General features: G+C 36.1%; 1 protein-coding gene across 3 annotated transcripts; it reads left to right on the top strand.

Moving 5' to 3' along the window:
• Nucleotides 1–341: 341 nt before the first annotated feature.
• LOC127879147 (uncharacterized) lies at nt 342–13,864 on the top strand. Of its 3 annotated transcripts, none has more exons than XM_052425818.1 (7): nt 342–467; nt 4,023–4,481; nt 4,945–5,061; nt 5,643–5,768; nt 7,319–7,393; nt 8,844–8,942; nt 9,399–13,864. In XM_052425818.1, exons 1-7 carry the CDS (start codon nt 436–438, stop codon nt 10,723–10,725), a joined length of 2,235 nt encoding a protein of 744 aa, XP_052281778.1. In that variant the 5' UTR covers nt 342–435; the 3' UTR covers nt 10,726–13,864. The 3 variants fall into 3 exon arrangements, with proteins under 3 accessions (XP_052281778.1, XP_052281776.1, XP_052281779.1); XM_052425816.1 differs by lacking the exon at nt 342–467 and adding an exon at nt 3,250–3,369; XM_052425819.1 differs by lacking the exons at nt 342–467; nt 7,319–7,393; nt 8,844–8,942 and adding an exon at nt 3,250–3,369.
• The last annotated feature ends 4,619 nt before the right edge of the window (nt 13,865–18,483 follow it).

The raw sequence follows: 18,483 nt of genomic DNA, 5'->3' as shown, positions 1-18,483 counted from the left end.
TCGATAGAGTTTGTGATAAGTGTTTGAACGGAATACTGTGAACCTGTAGCTGGATATATGCTTCAACTCATGGACCACCTCTTTTTATGCACAAATGTGTTTACGGGTTTTAATTTTAGATTTTCTTACCTGTTTTGTGAATGTCGATCATCCATTTCTTGTTTATGACAGAGAGGCAGCCAAGAATGAACATAGAGCTGCATTTTGACAGAAAGGCCAACGATATGCATCTACACCTTGTTACACGTAATAAACATGGAAATGCATGGTTATATTTAATTAGCATAATTCGACGTCATGTTGTGACGCGGGTGACGTGACGTGAGGCGACGTCAGTCCCTAAACAACACTGTTGCTGTGCGGACACAATTTGAAACACTGTTTCTTGTTTGTATTAATATGATATACTTCATGCGATAGAATGAAAACCCCGTAATGGACGATCGAACGAGGGCGCTCTTTATGGGGTGAGTAAAGATTTTAAAGTAATATATTTATGTAAATGACAATTTTCTGGTGAAAAATGAAGACTAGATCTACTTGTATTAAGTGGACGTTAGATGTTTCGAATCTATGACACCAACCTATATTTATTGTATAGCTAATCTGTTAATCGGTATTCATGCAATACAGTATGGCCCTGAATCTTGCGAACTGATATTTCAACAAGTACAGTTTACATTAAGGGTTGTTTAACTTGCAAAATTACAATTCGCACAAATTGGTAAAAATGCATACTGTCTTGTATCTTTTTTATAACTATTAATTTGATACATTATAGAAAGATAAAATACGATAAATCATATGTTTTATATTATAACTTAAATTTTGCTAACGCGCCTATATTAGACAAATATGTATGTAATTTATTTAATCGAAGTTACTTTAATGTATGGATGACTGTTAATTTTTTGCAAACGCCAAGCGTATTTTTATTTTGTACTAGTTGTTACTAAGTGTCGCATATAGTTCGCAAAAGTACACTAAACAAATATTAATATTGAAGTATTGTTTTCATTTCGAGCAAATTGGGTCTGGTGTTGAAACTTTAGAAATTTGAAACTAACTTTGAACATTTTTTTAAACAACTAAGCCTTGAATATTCATTATAATACAGCATAGTATCCTATATTGGTATGAAGTAAGGTATAAACTGTACATTTCTAAAGAGAAACAAACAACAGGGATCGCAAATGATTTCAATTATTATACACGCACTTATGGTACGTAGGGGGCTGTATTGAAATCAAAATAAGTCCGTATCGCTTGTTTTGAATGCCATTATAATAACGTGTCACTATTTGTCAATCATAAATCACCATGTCGAGCAAACGATCCAAGTGGTTAAGGTTAAGTTCAAGGCCATACTAAGAAGTCAATGTCAGACTAAGAAGTCAAGGTCATACTAAGAAGTCAATGTCAGACTAAGAAATCAAGGTCAGACTGCAGCTTTTTTTAAATGATTGTCTCAATAAGTTAATCATGCATTTGAGCTATAAAATCAGATTCTTCTCAATCAAGAACCATATCGCTACTTAAAAGATTATACTTGGAGGTCAGAGTTCAAAATGCACCATTTATTGTGTATCAATATGTCCATTCAATTGTCAGGAATGGATCTCGATGTCGTTGCGCATGGTCATGCTTATTAACTAAAATGATTAGCATAGCGAGTTTCTGATCATTTAATCTGCATTTAGCAATGACTTTTCGTTTTGCTGTAATTATTTCGTAAATTGACTCTAAGGTATTATGTCTGCAAGCAATTTATTGAAAAAAAGTGTTTCATGTCTGACATAAACTTCATGAAGGGAATAATAATGAGAGAAACAATATTATTTAAATGCACTAATTTTCTAAATCATAACTACCCTGTTTTTGTCTGAAGATGGTTTCTTAATTTGTGCCAAGGAAGACATATCAAATATAATTATTTCTTATTGTATATTTCGAAATAATTGTCTTTGAAAGTTATTACTTAGCGAAAATTACTTCATTACGCACAAGTTGTTGACAGTATTCTGGCTCTTGTCGAACGTAGTCAAAATCGCCAATCAGTTGTCATGCGGGATATGTGTTCTGGCTTATTTGTGGTGTCGTATTTTACCTGGATTGTCTGTTATCAAATATCATTTACATTTTTCAAAATGAAATTATATAAAATATAGTTCTAAATCGACTTATTTTAATGGTCTTAACGGTGATATACGTGATTAAATTTTGCGCTCGTATTAAGAAAACACACGAGTACCGCTTAAGTATGAAAATTGCGTCAATTTTATATTAGTAAATTGACCCTTCTTTCAAAAATTTGTTCTAGAAAACAGTTCATAGAAACGCCGTCAAAAACAAAAGTGGAACGTGTTGTCCTGATCTTGATTAAATATGGTATTATATAACTGTATTCGCGTAAATATCGATGCAAAAATGCTTAAAGTGATATTATGGGCATCTAACAGTTTATAGGTGTCTATCGCAACCGTTGTTTATTTTTGGTGTTTTCACTTCATATACACTTATATTTGTTAAAGCAGCATCAACATACTAAAACAATATCCCGGAAAGAAAAAAATAATGCACTGGAATACCAACCGTACTTTCGTTTGACAACTGATCATGCATGTACAATGTGAACCTAAATTTAGTTTTAGTGCAGATTCGTTCATACGACACAAAGACACAATTTTGTTTTACGGATCATTTCGGCTTACAGGACTGGGTGAGTCATGTAAGATATCGAATATAAAATATATTTTTATTTTTGACCTGGTAATTCTTTTCAGCTCAATTCAACAGTGAAAAATGCCCGTAATATCACTTTAAACTAACAATTTAACCAAGATTTGGATATATCATTAAATAATGTCAAATCTACTCATCAAGTGCACGATAACCATTACCATATATACGGTGTATATAAAATAACGGTTAGGTATTCGCAGTTCTTAGGAAATACAAATTTGTTACCTAAAATGTACACGTGCATTAGATTCTCTCTAGCCAATTGTCCAACAAACGCAACTGCACTTAACGCTCGTCTAGCACGCAAAAAGAGCAATGTAATTAATAGTCGAATCCTCAATCTTAAGTTAACTGTTGTGATTTAAACGAAAAATTTCGCACAAGTGTCTGAAGAGACGGACAGCGTAATTTAACAGAAACGTTTAGGCGGAATCGGCGCATGAATTAACGTCAAAGTCTTTGTAGCTATTTATAAATTTATCAACATCATGACGTTACATATGAAACGTTAGTCGCTTGACAACGCATGTTGCATAATTAACACGTTTAGAAGTATTTTTCTTCACAAAACGATTAGAGGATGTTATAGTGAATTATGAACGATCGAACTACAGCTCTCCTTCCTGGGTAGTATTTTTTGGTATTTTGTTAAGCTTGCCTGAACACGATATGCTGATGGGAGCTTGTATGAACGTCTTATGTATCTCGCTTCGATGTTAAAGTTTTTTTGAAACGACACCCTTAATCGTATGGAGATTTTTACGAGACTGCAATTGAATTTCATTTTCAAACCAAATGTATTTGCACTGAAGTAAACTACCGGTATTTGTGAAACTTTTTCAGCATGTGTTATAATTACTTAATGTTTTGTTTTGTCTGATTGAAATGTCATCGCGAGGAAACATAAATTACATTAAAGTAGAAATATGCTATACAATATCCAGTGATATGTACGTACGGGTGACATTTCAGTTTTCACAATATCATAATTGTCAATAAAGAATAAAACTCTTTCTAGAAAAACTGGGGTTTATAGTATGTGCATGAAGTGTCGTAACAGATTAGCTTGTGCAGTCCGTATAGGCTGATTAAGGGTGAAACATTCCGCATTGACATAATTTTCGTTTAGATGAGGCTTCCTTTAAACGAAGAATTCCATTAAAGATGAAATTTGTGTCGCTGATAAGCCTGAACAGACTGCACATGCTAATCTTGTATGACACCTTATGCAGATGCAATTAGCCCCATTTTCCTAACACTGGGCTTATATATTCCCACAGAGCGAACGAGTTGGAAGATTCTCAGAACACAAGCGTGTCCATGCTGCCATTGCAGTCTGCTACCAGATCTGCCATGGGCAAACTAGGCCTGAATGCCCATAGACCCATGCCCACCCACTTAGCCCCAAGCCAAGGGGCCAAGCATTATAACTATGGACCTGGCCCTATGCGTACAAACTTCGGCCCAGGCCACAGGCCTTCTAACTGGAGCCCCTCACCGATGATGCCGATAGTTCACAGGGATTCTAGTAGTCTCGACCGGTCAACAGCAGTCCGTGGCCTTGAGCGTCCAGTCTCGCGCAGCTTGGACAGATGTCCCTCAAGTCTTCTGGACAGGGGCATGGGAGTCCATGAGATGGATGTCATGGCAACAGGGTTTGGTTACTATGGTAACCATGGCGCCCTGGGAGATATGGAGGCCGCTGTTACGTCATCTAAGCCTAACAACCCCCAAAATAGGTAAAGGAAACACGCCTTGAACATTTAAACCATTTTGCTTGCTTTACAATAGCGTTTTCATTTTTTTCAATTGATAGATAGATATGTGCTAACAAGAATGATAGAATTTTATAAGACCAATAATTATTAAAAAGTTTTATTTTCCTTAAAAAGTGCCATGGAGTTTGTTTAGTCTTGTTCAATATGTTCAAAGTTCTTTGTAGCAATCATTTAACCCTTTGCATGCTGGGAAATGTGTCGTCTGGTAAAATATCGTCTGCTGAATTTCTAAAATTAGCATTTTCTTCGATTTTTTTCAAAGAATACTATCAGAATAGCAAACAGTTTGGATCCTGATGAGACGCCACGTTCTGTGGCGTTTCATCTGGATCCAAACTGTTTGCAAAGGCCTTTAAAATTCAGTTCCAGCGCTGAAAGGGTTAAAATGATGAACACAAATGCAAACAATGCTCTACAATTTCAGTGCATCCAAATCCAAAACTAAGATAAGTGCGAAAAAGAAATCTGAAGGCAGCAGTCTTGACTGGATGACGTCTGCACCTCTAGGACCGACCATTCCCTTCACTAGCAGGAAGTACAGGTAACGGGTTCGGTATGAATCACTTGGCAGAAGACAATTCTACATTTTAAGGGTTAAAGTAAATACACCATGTTAATCCCTAAAAATAAATACTAAATTTTTCCTTTCGCAAATAATAATTTCAATAAGACATTTTTTTTTGCAAAATATTTAGCTACACAACTTCATTATGTTAAATACTTGCTTTACAAATCTCCATGTTCTTTTGAATAGAATATAATGGACACTATGCCCATTAGATATGCTGTTGGTTTTCTTATCAATACAGATCTTTTATTACCACTCAACAGATAAACCTCACTTTGTGCAAACAGTGCTTAATGCCTGCCCGTTAAGGGTCATCCAATATAAGACTGTGCAGTCCACACAGGTTATCAGTAATCAAGAACAACGCTTTCCACTTTTTGAATATTTTATATTTTTTTAAGTTTCTTCTGAGCGGAAATCCAGTTTAAGCAAAAAGTGTCATCCCTAATTAGCCTGTGCAGAATGCACAGGCTAATCTGGGATGGCACTTACCGCACATTTTCCCAGAGCATGGCTTGTATGAATACCATGGTCCATGTTCTCTTTTTTTGCAGCGCTCCGTTGAAGCCTATTGCCTCCAGGTCAAGCAAACCTCTAGCGCAAACCAAACCCAGCATCACAACTCTCAGTGACAACAACTTGCTGACACAGGCAAGGAGGCAGAATGAGCCCCTAAAAAGGTATGTCATGTTTAATAGTTGATATGCTCTAGGAAAACAGGGTTTGTTGCATGTTTGAGTGTCGTTCCAGATTACCCTGTCCAGACACCACAGACCAATCAGGTACGACACTCTCCACTTTCAGAATGTTTCTTTTAAACAAAGTCTCTTCTTAACCAAAATTCAGTTTAGGCCTTTCCCACTTAGAAGCGAAGTGAAAATGGCTTTTGCAACCAGCATAAAGCCAGAACAGCCTGTGGGTAACTCGCAGTCTGTTCAGTTTTTATGCTGTTTGCTGCTCATCAGTATCTAAGGTTTGGAAATGAAGCCTTACAAACTTGAATCTAGTGTCATCCGTTGATACGCCTGTAAAGTCTGCAGATGCTTATCTGAGACGACACTTTTTGCAAATGCTGTAAGTCCAGTTTTCCCAGAGTGTTTCTCATATACTATCGTAGTTGTTTTATCTGACACAAGTTTGAATGTGGAGACAATGTAAATAAACAAAATATGCATGGCAAATAATTATGGAATAAACAAGAAATACCTTTAAAATTGATTTAGCATAAAGCATAAATGTTAATAGTGTTCTCCTCTACTAGTGAAATTTAATGATACACAACAAAAACTTGACTGGTTATTAAAAACATTTTGCCCGAAGAATGAGCCCCCAGTGATAAAGCCTTTAAAACAAGACGTTGAGTTGACAGCCAGTTTTTTAGAGACTCGGAGACCACAGAAACCTGATGTTGAGGAGACCAAATTGTTTACCAGGTGGAAGAAGTTAAACAGACAAATGAGCCTCCTTATGGGAAAATGGGGCTTAATGCATGTGTGTAAAGTATTTCCAAATCTTATCTGTGTAGTCTGCACAGGCTAATCAGGGATCACACTTTCTGCTTTCTGGCATTATGTGTTTAAAGGAGGTCTCTTCTGAACAATAATGTAATGTAAGCGGAAACTGTTTGTTTTTATAAGCCTGTGTGGACTGCACAGTGTAATCTGGGACAACACTTTTGCACAGTTTTTTCAGGACGAGGCCCAAATAATGGTCTGTTTTATACAGCACTGCTTCAGAACTGTTTTTCATATTTAACACTCATAGTTGAATTCAGGAATAAAGAAAGTTGTAAGAAAAATTGTGGAATTAAATGGTTTAATCGTCTTCCCTTTCTTGTATAAGTATCCTGAATTTCACCAATAACAAAAAAAAGAAGAAAAAAACATTTTTCTCAACGAAAATTTTACTTGTTTATATACAACTGTTGTTGTCAAGTATAAAAAATTATTGACTGCAACTTTATTAGAAAGTTTTGTGTTGAGTGTAAAGCTACTTGTAGAGCTGCATTCTGGGGAACCAGTTTTAATTCGTCTGCACAGGCTAATCAGTGACAAAACTTTCTGCTTTCATGGAAATTTTGTTCAAAGGAGGTCCAGTGCAGGTAGACAGTGTCATCCCTCATTAGCCTGTGCAGACTGCACACCCTAGTCTGGGATGATCCTTTAAGCACATGCATTAAGCCCAGTTTTCCCTGAATGAGGCTCAAGTCATGTGCTTGCATGTATTTCAGCGTGCCAATGCCACACCGGCAAGACTGGGTACAGCAGGCCCGTGCATCACTCAAACCTGCACCTCTCGGTGCTATGTAAGTACTAACATCGAGGAACAATATAATGGAATCCATGATATTCTTAATTGTCCCTCTACAATCAGACCGATTGCGCTCAAAAAAACCATCGTTTGACATTCAGCAGAGCTTGAACATCTTTTGTATTCCATTTGGTATTATTTCACCAAAATATAAGTCTTAGACTAGTGTTAACAATATTAGTGTGTGAATACCTTTCCTAAAGCTTTAATACTTCATGGTAAACACACCACTAGATATTTACCCTTTACCACTTCGATACATATTTTTACGCATTTGTAGTCCCTCATTAAGTTTAATTTAATTAAAGACCTTTCCTACAAGATTCAAATTTAAAAGGCTTCTTTCCAACCCTTAGATACTGATGAGCAACAAACAGTATAAAACCTGAGCAGACTGCGAGTTACTCGCAGGCTGTTCTGGTTGTATGCTGTTTGAACATAGCCATTTTCAATTTTCTTCTGAGTGGGAAAGGGTCAACTCATAGTTCTATATTATATTACCAGTATTTGTTTTTTTAACCAGAGCACTAAGGGGTAAAACTTGCCACGCCCCAAGGGGTTGAATGGTTAATATAGGCTTATATTGTTAATAACTTAAACAATCTTCTCCTATAAAACTGCAAGGGTCAGGGTTGAAAAATTTGGTGTGTAATATTGCAAGGTTGTCCTCTACAAGGTGTGCACAAATAATACTCAAGGGGTCCAAATTTGTCCTGCTTTGTGAGTTAACTGGTTATGCTTATATGTACACAGTGAAAACTTTTAAAATCTTCACTAAAACCGCAATGGCGAGAGGTTTGGCATGTGGTATGTTACGTTGTATGATGGTCCTCTTGCAAGTATGTTCAAATCATTCCCATGCGGTCAAAACTATGGGTTCCAATATTTTTATAGACTTAAAGAGTAACTAACTTTAAAAATATATGGAGCCACATGGTTTAGGAGTTTAGTATTTGGTGTTGAACAATAAATAAAAATCGGCCAAGCCCTACGAGTTACTCGTTATACAATCTAGGTACTTAGTGAAAAGTTTAAAATCTTCTCTGAAATCGCTTAATGTCTTAGTGGTCTTCTGCTAAGTTTGATCATGCCTGGGTGGTATAAGCTGGGTCACACCACACATGTCAAAAGATGTACATAGATTTGTATTTAGTAAATATCAATACACTTTTTCTCTGAAGCTGCAATGTTAATATTTGGTGTGAACTCTTGTAAAATGTTCCCCTTGTATGTTTGTTCAAAGCATGCCCCTAGGGTCATAATAAATCACACCCCTATTAATAAAAATCTTATGCTCTGAAACCGCAAGGGTTAGGCGTTTAGTATATGGTGTGCGACATCGCATGGTGGTTGTCCTCTTACAAGTTTGTTCTTGTCTGAATACTTATTGATTATATGCCATGTTTGATAATTTGAGATTTTATCAATGATTCACTTCCAAACAGCAAAAGTAAGGAAGATGGTATTAGTTCTGCTGGTTGGCTGACACAAGCCCGGGCCTCTCTAACCCCACCTACCTCTCCACCACCTGCACGAGCACATTGGTGAGTAGTCTGGGAAAAAGGGGCTTAATGCATGTGTGTAAAAGTGAAGTGAAGTCCCAGATTAGCCTGTGCAGTGTGCACAGGCTCATAAGGGACGACACTCTCTGCTTAAACTGGATTTTCAGTAAGAAGTCACTTTGTTAAGCATGTGCAGTTTGCACAGTCTAATCAGGGACGACACTTTCCACCTAAACTGGATTTTTGCGAAGAAGAGACTTTTTTGAAACAAAAAATATCATAAAAGCAAGCATTTGTCAAGGGTATTACACAAAGCAGGTTTGTTGGTCGTAACTAGAAGAACACTGAAGATTATTTACTAATAACACACTAATAACTTCTCAAAACATTTATTGTGGCCAAGGAAGGTAAGGTTGGTCATTACTATATAGCATAGCAAAAATCAAACCATTTTCATAAAGGAAAGTGTGTGAAACCATGCTTTGACTACAATTTCAGGTTAGATTCAGATTCTGAGCTAGCTGATGACATAATGGACAAATTAAGGAATGAACAAGAAAACAAACCCATTCATAGACTTTCTGCAGTAATGGCAAATGTACAAAAAGATATGCATTATCTTGATCACTCAGTCCAAGATGTGTCAGGCGAAAAGAACAAACGACAAGAAGTCAATCAGGTTACTGATATCAATGAAAAGAACAAGGAAAGCAATGAGACTCTTTCAGCAATTTCTGAGATTTCAGAAGCTTGCATTACAACCAAACAAGAAATCTTAAAGGAAATTGAAGCTTCTGTAGACAGAGCACAAATAGTGACTGTGTTAAAATCAGAAATCTTGAATGGTGTAGAAATACCTGCAGTGGATGACCCAGAATGTCTCAAACATAATATTTCTAAAGATGAATCAAATCCTCATATGCTGGCAGCTATAACGCATGCAAATACTGAGCCATCTGAAAATACTGATTCACAACAGAATCCAACTTCAAAAAACAAGTACACAAACGAAGAACTCAACAATGAAATTAAAAAAATGCTTTCTGAGAGGAAAATAGTTCGAAACTCTGGCCCATTAGAGAAAACAGTTTTTGATGAGATCCAGGATTCTGATGACAGAATTGTGATTGCTGAGAAAAAGTTAGAGAAACAAGACTGTTCTATAGAAACTCATGAGAATGGCATTACAAACTATGAAGATGACAAGTCCAAAATAAGTCCTGAACTTCCTATGGGTTGTTTGTATGAAAACAAGGCAACACTGAATGACATAAATAGCACAAAAGCTATTGGCGATCAGTATCACACTAACACAAATGATCAGTTTGAAGAACTCATTTTGGAGAGGAAAAAACTCCGAAACCAGAAAAGTTTACACCCAATATGTGCCACAATTGTTTCCCAAAAAAGCAAATCTTCACAAGCTGACCTCTGTCTTGCTGTACCACTTCCTCCAAACTACAAAGTTCCAAATAACCGCTTTGTCACAGCTGATGAAAATGAGGAAGACGTGGAATTTATCAATTTATCAGTTGAAGATACAGTACAGGGAGAATGCTTGCCTGCACAAGTTACTGAGAAGCAAAGAGCTAGTTCTCTTTCACTAGAGGCCCCTTCAGCACAGCATGAGGGCTCCAACAGGGATGACAAGTTCTTTGAAATCGACAAGAAAACCAAGATGCAATCAATGTCAATAACCTCTCCACTGGAAAGGCTAAGCAAGGAAGGATTCAATGTGATACAGTCCTTTCAGAGTGTTAAAGGAAACAAACCGAAACATGCTCAGGTAAAGATTAATGACAACCTGCAGCCAGACATACAATGATTTTGTAGACTTATATACACAGTCAGGCCAGATGCTTCACTCAGAAGGAAAAGCTTCCAAACCATATTCAAGATTAGAAATTCAAAAAGAAAAGGATAAACTCCTAAAGGAAAGTATGTCATTACTGCGAGAAGCCTGTCAGAAGTTCACTAAAAGAACAGCTGTGATGGGAAAAGCTGACAATGGTCCAACAAAATTTCAGAACATAACTGAGGAAAAACTCATTATCATGCAACAACATTGTCTTATTGAGCAATTACATCTGAGGCTTAAGATTTGTGAAGCAAAACTGGAAAATAAAGACAGGGAATTAGAAAATAAGGACAGAGAAAACAAAGAGTATTTTAGACATACAAACGAGTCACTGATGAAATACCAGTCTAAGCGCAGCTCATTACTCGAGCCAAAAACAACTAGCACACAGCTCATTGTGAACAGTCCAAAGGTGTTTGAAAGAAAGAGAAAACAATTGTCAAGATCAAATAAGGGAAAGAGTTTGTTTGGAGAACACATGAAAAACAGCAGTAGAGATATGCCTTGTTCCAAAAATATAGGTTCAACAAGAGCACCCATGATAAATGCCCCAGAGACTAGTCGCAGAAAGAAACAAATGAAAAATCAACAGACAACCATGGATTTTAGAAAAAGATGGGAACAAACGGAACTTCCAAAACGAGGTAACCTTAAAGACTTTAGAACAATAACAAAGTTGATTGGAACAGAATGTTTGGTTACAAAGTCAGATTTACATAACAATGCTTGTGAAGTTCTAGAGCAAGAAATTGAAAGTCAACCAGGCAATAGGAGATGGAAGCCGAAAGCAAATACAAGACAAAATAAGCCTCTTGGTGCAGAAAAAGAAGATCAAGATGTTGAAAGAAAGAATATTTCATTACGCTTAAAACAAAAAACCCTCGGAAAACATCATTATGAATCTGCTGATAAATCAGATGATCAAATCAAATATGAGGACATACATGTTGAAAAAGCATCTTTCAATCACCCAGAGTCTGCTGTTGAAAACATTGTAATAAAAAACCAGATGACTTTGAATGAACATAATTTTACATTCATAAAGGAGAAAACAACAGAAGTATCAAGTATTGATATAAAATCCATGGAATATTTTTCCAGTAAAGAACAAAAAGAGCTTGAACACACCAACAAAGATAATGATGCAAGGGTCAGTCTGTTATGTGGAATGAAGAGAAGGAAGCCAAGACGGAAAAAGGTAACTGAAAATCAGACAAACTGTGAAATAAAGAGCAAACACCAAATTTGTGCAGCCATTGAAAATTTTGTTGACAAAATGAAGGCAAAGTGGTTTGATGAAAGTGTTAATAAAGACAGAATACAGACACATGATTCCAAAGAAACTGCACAAGAAAATCTCACAAATTTTTCACATTCCACACAAACCCAAGAACTGGGCACTGGTACATTTCATTCATCAAAAAAACAGATAGTGAAGTGTGATATATTACAGATAAATCAGCAAGAAAATATTGATGAAAAATCCTATGGGAGTAAAATAAGGTCTTCTAAGCAAGAAAAGGAGATTATTACAGAGATTGGTGGACCATTAAAGACAACAAAATTGAAGTGGTTTGGAAAACTGCAAAACAAAAGAGAGATTAACCAAAATATAACTGTTAATAACACCCATCCTGCTTTAGACGACAGCGCAAGTGTTAAAATCCTTGAAATTGATGTTCACACAGATGAAAAGATGCTTGCTGCCAACACATCAAACAGAAATGAGAATGAAATGTGTCAAAATGAACTTAAGAGAATAGCAGACCTTTTCCGTGTAGTTAATAAACAGACAGATTCTGAATGTACTGTTGACAAGAAAAGTGATTCTGAAGAAAACATTGACAAGAAAAAGATTTTAGCTGAGGCTCAATGTTTAATAAAAAGAGATCAAGCTAAACATTTTTCAAAACAGAAAGAGTCTTTTATAGATAATCCTGACATAAGTCATGCTGCTGTAATTCAAAAGTCAGTGGATGCTGATAAACTTGATGTCAAAAAAAGGGTGAAGGAATCAAATGACATTACTTTAAATGTGAAGAATATCAGCCCCATGACACCAGACGATGAAGAATCTGACACCAATTCAAGTGACACTGAACTGGCTGTTTCTGAAGTAAACACCAGACCTAAGTCACGAATATTTGGAATATTTAAACAGCAATATTCATCAGAAGGAAAGGCAAATCATCTACAAGCACCCAAAGATGCCTTTGACGATACACACAATATCAAAAACTTGAAGAAGAAATCATATGACACTGAATTAGGTGAAAAGGAGGGAAGCCCCAACACACCAGCAGATAAAGAATCTGACATTGATTACAGTGACACTGAACTTGCAATTTCCGAACTGAATACAAGACCAAAATCACGGATATTTGGTATATTTAAACATCAAAATTCTCCAGATGGCAAGACAAATCAACAACTCCCACCCAGGGATGTCTGGAAAGCGTTTCAAGAACAAACTGATGAACAAAACATAACTGCTGAAGATAACAAAATGGATATACGTGACATCGAACTTAAGGAAAACTATATGAAACAACCAAAATCTGATATTTTTAGAATGATAAAAGGAAAGTTTTTATACAAAGAAGGAAATAAAACAAAAATCTCAAGAAGATGTTGCTGAAAATATCGATGAGGATTTGACTGTCTCCTCACTGAAGTTTTCTGATGAAGAACATGGTGAATATAAAAGAAAACAAACCAAAACTGGATTTTTAAAGAAGTTAAAAAGAAATTTGTTTACAAAGAAAGAAAAACTAAACAAATCTCAAGAAGATATGACCGAAAATATTCATGTGGACACAAATGAGAGTTTGATTGACATCTCAGTGGAGGAGAAGAAATGGCCATCAAGAAACTTTCTACACAGAATAAAAGAGAAGTTATTCTCCAAGAAAGAGAAAACACAATACCTAGATCATGGTGTTGCTACAACAGATAAACAGCATGCAGATGATGGCGACTTTATTGATAGGGATGACATTGATGACTTTGTTACTAAATCAACTGAAAACACTCAAAAGATGAAAAATCACAACAATGTTAATAATCATTTTAAAATTAAATAAAAATATAATGACTTAATATAAAATCAAGCCTTTGTTGTCAAAATAAAACCTTTATTACGGTATTACTCTATATTTCACCTCGTACAAAAATGACCTAATCCAATTGGCTAAGAGCGGTCCATGCCCATGGAGTATTTTCCTTACACCCTGAGTAACTTCCATACACCCCGAGTAATCGAGTTGTCAGTTGAGACAAAATCGTTACACAGTTAATAACTGATGGTGTATGAGATATACACCCTCAGTACTTTCATACCATACTGGAGCTTCGCTCTCGTTTGGTATGAAATTACTGAGGGTGTTTATCCCATACACCATCAGTTACTAACAGTGTAACTAATAGTAACTCTATCTCCATGATGCAGGGGGATGACTAAAAGGCTAGAGTTTGTAAAGATGTCCAGATATAGAAATTGAAAAGTTTCACTTAAATGTTTAACTGTGTTTGAATGTCAGTGCTATTAATAGTTGGCGACCTGAATGTGTACTTTGTTTGATTATATTTTTACTTTTTTTGTTACAAATGTATTACTGCAATCTGCAATTAGTGGTCAGTGTTATTCCATGATGTAAACTGCATACCAGCATAAAAGATAATGAAGTTTATAAAATAATAAGGATTTAAATTTTGCTTTTACACTGACAACATACTTCTAATTAACTTGTGTTAAGAACACATCTCCTTAATCCATTTGCAGCTATCACAAAGTGTGAACGATTTCAGAACAAGAATATCAGTGAAACTGATGGATGCTCCCCGATGATGCGCTTTGTCAATCTATGTGTTAATAACCACCTAAATAAAATCTATTATTAGCAATGTTGACCTTGACCTTGACCTCAAACCTCATCAAAAGGTAGAGGTCCATGCAAGGTACCTACATACCAAATATGTAAGAGATTGGTAAAATATTGAAGGCGCTATGAGAAACTTTAACAAAATTGTGATGGAAAAATCTATTTTTAGCCTCTGTGACCTTGACCCCAGTGACCTCAAACCTCATTTAAAGGTAGAGGTCCATGCAAGGTACCTACATGCCAAATATGTAAGAGAATGGTAAAATATTGAAGGCGCTATGAGAAACTGTAACAAAATTGTGACATAAAAATCTATTATTAGCCTTGGTGACCTTGGCCTTGACCCCAGTGACCTCAAACCTCATCAAAAGGTAGAGGTCCATGAAAGGTATCTACACGCCAAATATATATGAGATCGGAAAAATATTGAAGGGGCTATGAGAAACCTTAACAAAATTGTGATGAAAAAATCTATTATAAGCCTCGGTGACCTTGACCCCAGTGACCTCAAACCTCATCAAAAGGTAGAGGTCCATGCAAGTTACCTACATGCCAAATATGTAAGAGATCGGTAAAATATTGAAGGAACTATGAGAAACTGTAACAAAAGTGTGACGGAAGGAAGGAAGGAACTTAAAACTGACAACTATATGCTCCCCGACAATTTTCGTGATATGCTCCCTGAAAATTTTCGGGGAGCATAAAGACCTTGTGTAATGGTGGGTAATGGTTAGGATAAGGGACTGGTACATGTATCAATGCTCCAGTTGAGGTGGTCATTTCATATTGTTCAATAAATGATTGTGTAGGGTCAATGAGATTTGTTGGGAGTTACCTTGAGTGTTCAAGTTATTGATGCTCAAGTTAAAGAAGTTATTCTGTATTTGGTTTCTGTTGAATTAAGTGTGTAAAACAAGTACTTTGAAATCACAGTTTGGAATGCAAGACAACCCAGAAGGTTAAAGGTGCGTTTTATAGTCCGATCTGACCCCCTGATCACTGGGATTTAAGTTGTCTGTTTACATATGGCGCTGAAGGCAGCCACGGCACATTGACTTATTTCCCTCATAGGTACCCATTTATACACCTGGGTGGACAGGAGCAAGCTAGGATTAATTTTTTGCTCAGAAAAATCCAGTGACCTGGGCGGGATTCGAACCAGGGACCTTCCAATCCCTAGACCAGCATCTTACCACTAGACCACTGTCCCCACTAGACTGTTTCCAGCAGGCTGAACTAATTAGATATTAAGATATATTAAATTAGTTAGTTTAAACTTATTTATTTTAACTCTTTTGTATCGCAAGCCTAAGGCTTTTTCGCGTCCATTTCCTGGGCCTAGAACCAGTACTTGGTGTCTACGGGGGAGATCTAAAGAATGCTTCCATGGTGGGGATCGAACCCATGATCTCCTGGTCACTAGGCGGACACCACATCCACTACACCATGGCGACCTGAAAGTATAAATCACAAGTAACAGAACTAACATCACCACACCACTATGTCAGTTATGTTCAATGCCAAATAAATAGAAATGGATGGAGATGACATTTGTTTAAACATCCTTTTTGTGGTCATCCCTTTTTTTTACATTTCTAATTAATTTCCTTGAGAAAAGTGTGAGTAATTTTCCCCACAAACTTATTGTCTTGCCATTGCAGAAACTCATGATACTTCCATGCCCATAACAACATTGTAACCCTTTCCCGCTTAGATACATATTTTGACGCGTCTGTAGTCCCTTTGAAACTTGAATTTAATTAAAGACCTTTCTTACTAGATTCATTTTTTAAAGGCTTCATTTCCAACCCTTAGATACTGATGAGCAGCAAACAGAATAAAACCTGAACAGACTGCGAGTAACTGGCAGGCTGTTTTGGTTTAATGCTGTTTGAACGTTTTCGCCATTTTTACTTCGCCTCTGAGTGGGAAAGGGTTAAAGCATACAATCTGCTTCACAAACTTAGAACATTGTATGCTTATTCCATGCCCATTGCACCAATCAAGGGGCTTTAGCCAGAATGTGTGAATCCTAGGGCATGAAAACAGTGTCTTCTTCATATATAGTAAGTTAAAACACATACAACATGGGGAGGTAATTTGCTTAGCATATTTATATGTTATGTGGACAAACCGTCCAAATTTAAACTGACACAGACAAACCACCGGACTGACCTAACCAAGACAGACTCAAAATTATCCCATCTGAAACTCTGTTTGCAAGTGAATTATAACTAGAGCTTTGTCACAGATGTGACGTATACCCCCACATGCAGCATTGACAAAGAATATTTTGCATGTTGTCTTCACAAAAAAACAGCCGATAACATGCTCAATGTTTAAAACGCACTAAGTGACCCCATGACCTAGTTTTTGACCCGCCATGACCCATGTTTGGACTTGGCCTAGACATCATCTAGACACAACTTCTGACCAAGATTGGTGAAGCTGGGATTAAAACTACTTGAAATAGAGAGCTGACACCATGCTCAATGTTTAAAACGCACTAAGTGACCCCATGACCTAGTTTTTGACCTGCCATGACCCATGTTCAGACTTGGCCTAGACATCATCTAGACACAACTTCTGACCAAGATTGGTGAAATAGAGAGCTGACACCATGCTCAATGTTTAAAACACACTTAGTGACCCCGTGACCTAGTTTTTTACCTGCCATGACCCACGTTCGAACTTGGCCTATAGACCGTTCCATAATCGATAAATTGACCGCCGCCATATTGTCAGTCACGTGACTGTCCACCATTACACTGCTGCTAACTGGTGCAAGTCTGCGATTCCAAAAGCCAAAGACGTAGAGAATACCCGCTTTACCGTTGTCGGATAAATAAATTACTTAATGAATTAATGTGAGGCGATTATCACATTTTTGTTGTTTAAATGATTGTTTGAAGATGAGATTGATTGTTACAAATAAAATTTTAAAATGCTTTCGTGTATTTGTTTTTTTTTATATCTGTAATCAAGTGGTAATCATCGGCGAAAATGTGCCGGTTCAGTCGCTCATACTATGTCTTTGATTAGACTTGTTACTTTTAACGTTTCACAAACAATTCACGCATGTATTGTTGTGTTGATGTTAATAGCCGCAACATCAAGCAATTTATATTTTAATTAATACTTATTAAAGATTCTCGCGCAATTAATTACCGCTAATTGTTTGTAATTGGTCTCATTTGGTAAAAATCTACATTCCAAAACCATAACATATTATATTAAGTACGGTATGATATTTTTGATACGCCTTCCATTATTTTTCTTGTTCTAACTGATATCAAAGATAAAAAATTGTGGTTTGGATTTATATTTAATTTTTTTTAGATGAAATTTTGTCACGTTAAAAAACGAGCTTTTTATCAATAGAGAGTGATATTGATCTTGACGACCTTTTATGTGATTATTCGGAAGATGAAGAGAATGTGGTCTATGTGATATATCTATATTTTCATCTGTGAATCATTTAACAGCTATAAAGCTAAAAAATACTAAAAAATGTATTTTATAGGTCTTTGAAGTAACGCAAAACATATGGATAACGACACCAAATGTTTAGTCAATTAATCCACACAAAAAAACTCCGAAAAAAACACCTAAATAATATTTCAAAAATATATTATTAAGCGCCAAACGAATTTATTAATACATTTATTTGCAACTTTAAAAACGCTGCATAAGCATCAAATTAAAGATTATCTGAAGACTGAAAGGCCAACAATTTGACACAACAAAGAGCTCTATGCATAAGCCGTAATATTTTTTGCAGAAAAGCTTCAATAAATTACAATAGTAATACATCTAATTATAAAAAATATAATTATGAATGGCA

This window comes from Dreissena polymorpha, chromosome 4, assembly GCF_020536995.1.
Source record: "Dreissena polymorpha isolate Duluth1 chromosome 4, UMN_Dpol_1.0, whole genome shotgun sequence".
NCBI lineage: Eukaryota > Metazoa > Mollusca > Bivalvia > Myida > Dreissenidae > Dreissena > Dreissena polymorpha.
The sequence above is the reverse complement of the archived record's forward strand: the minus strand, read 5'-3'. Positions and strand labels throughout refer to the sequence as shown.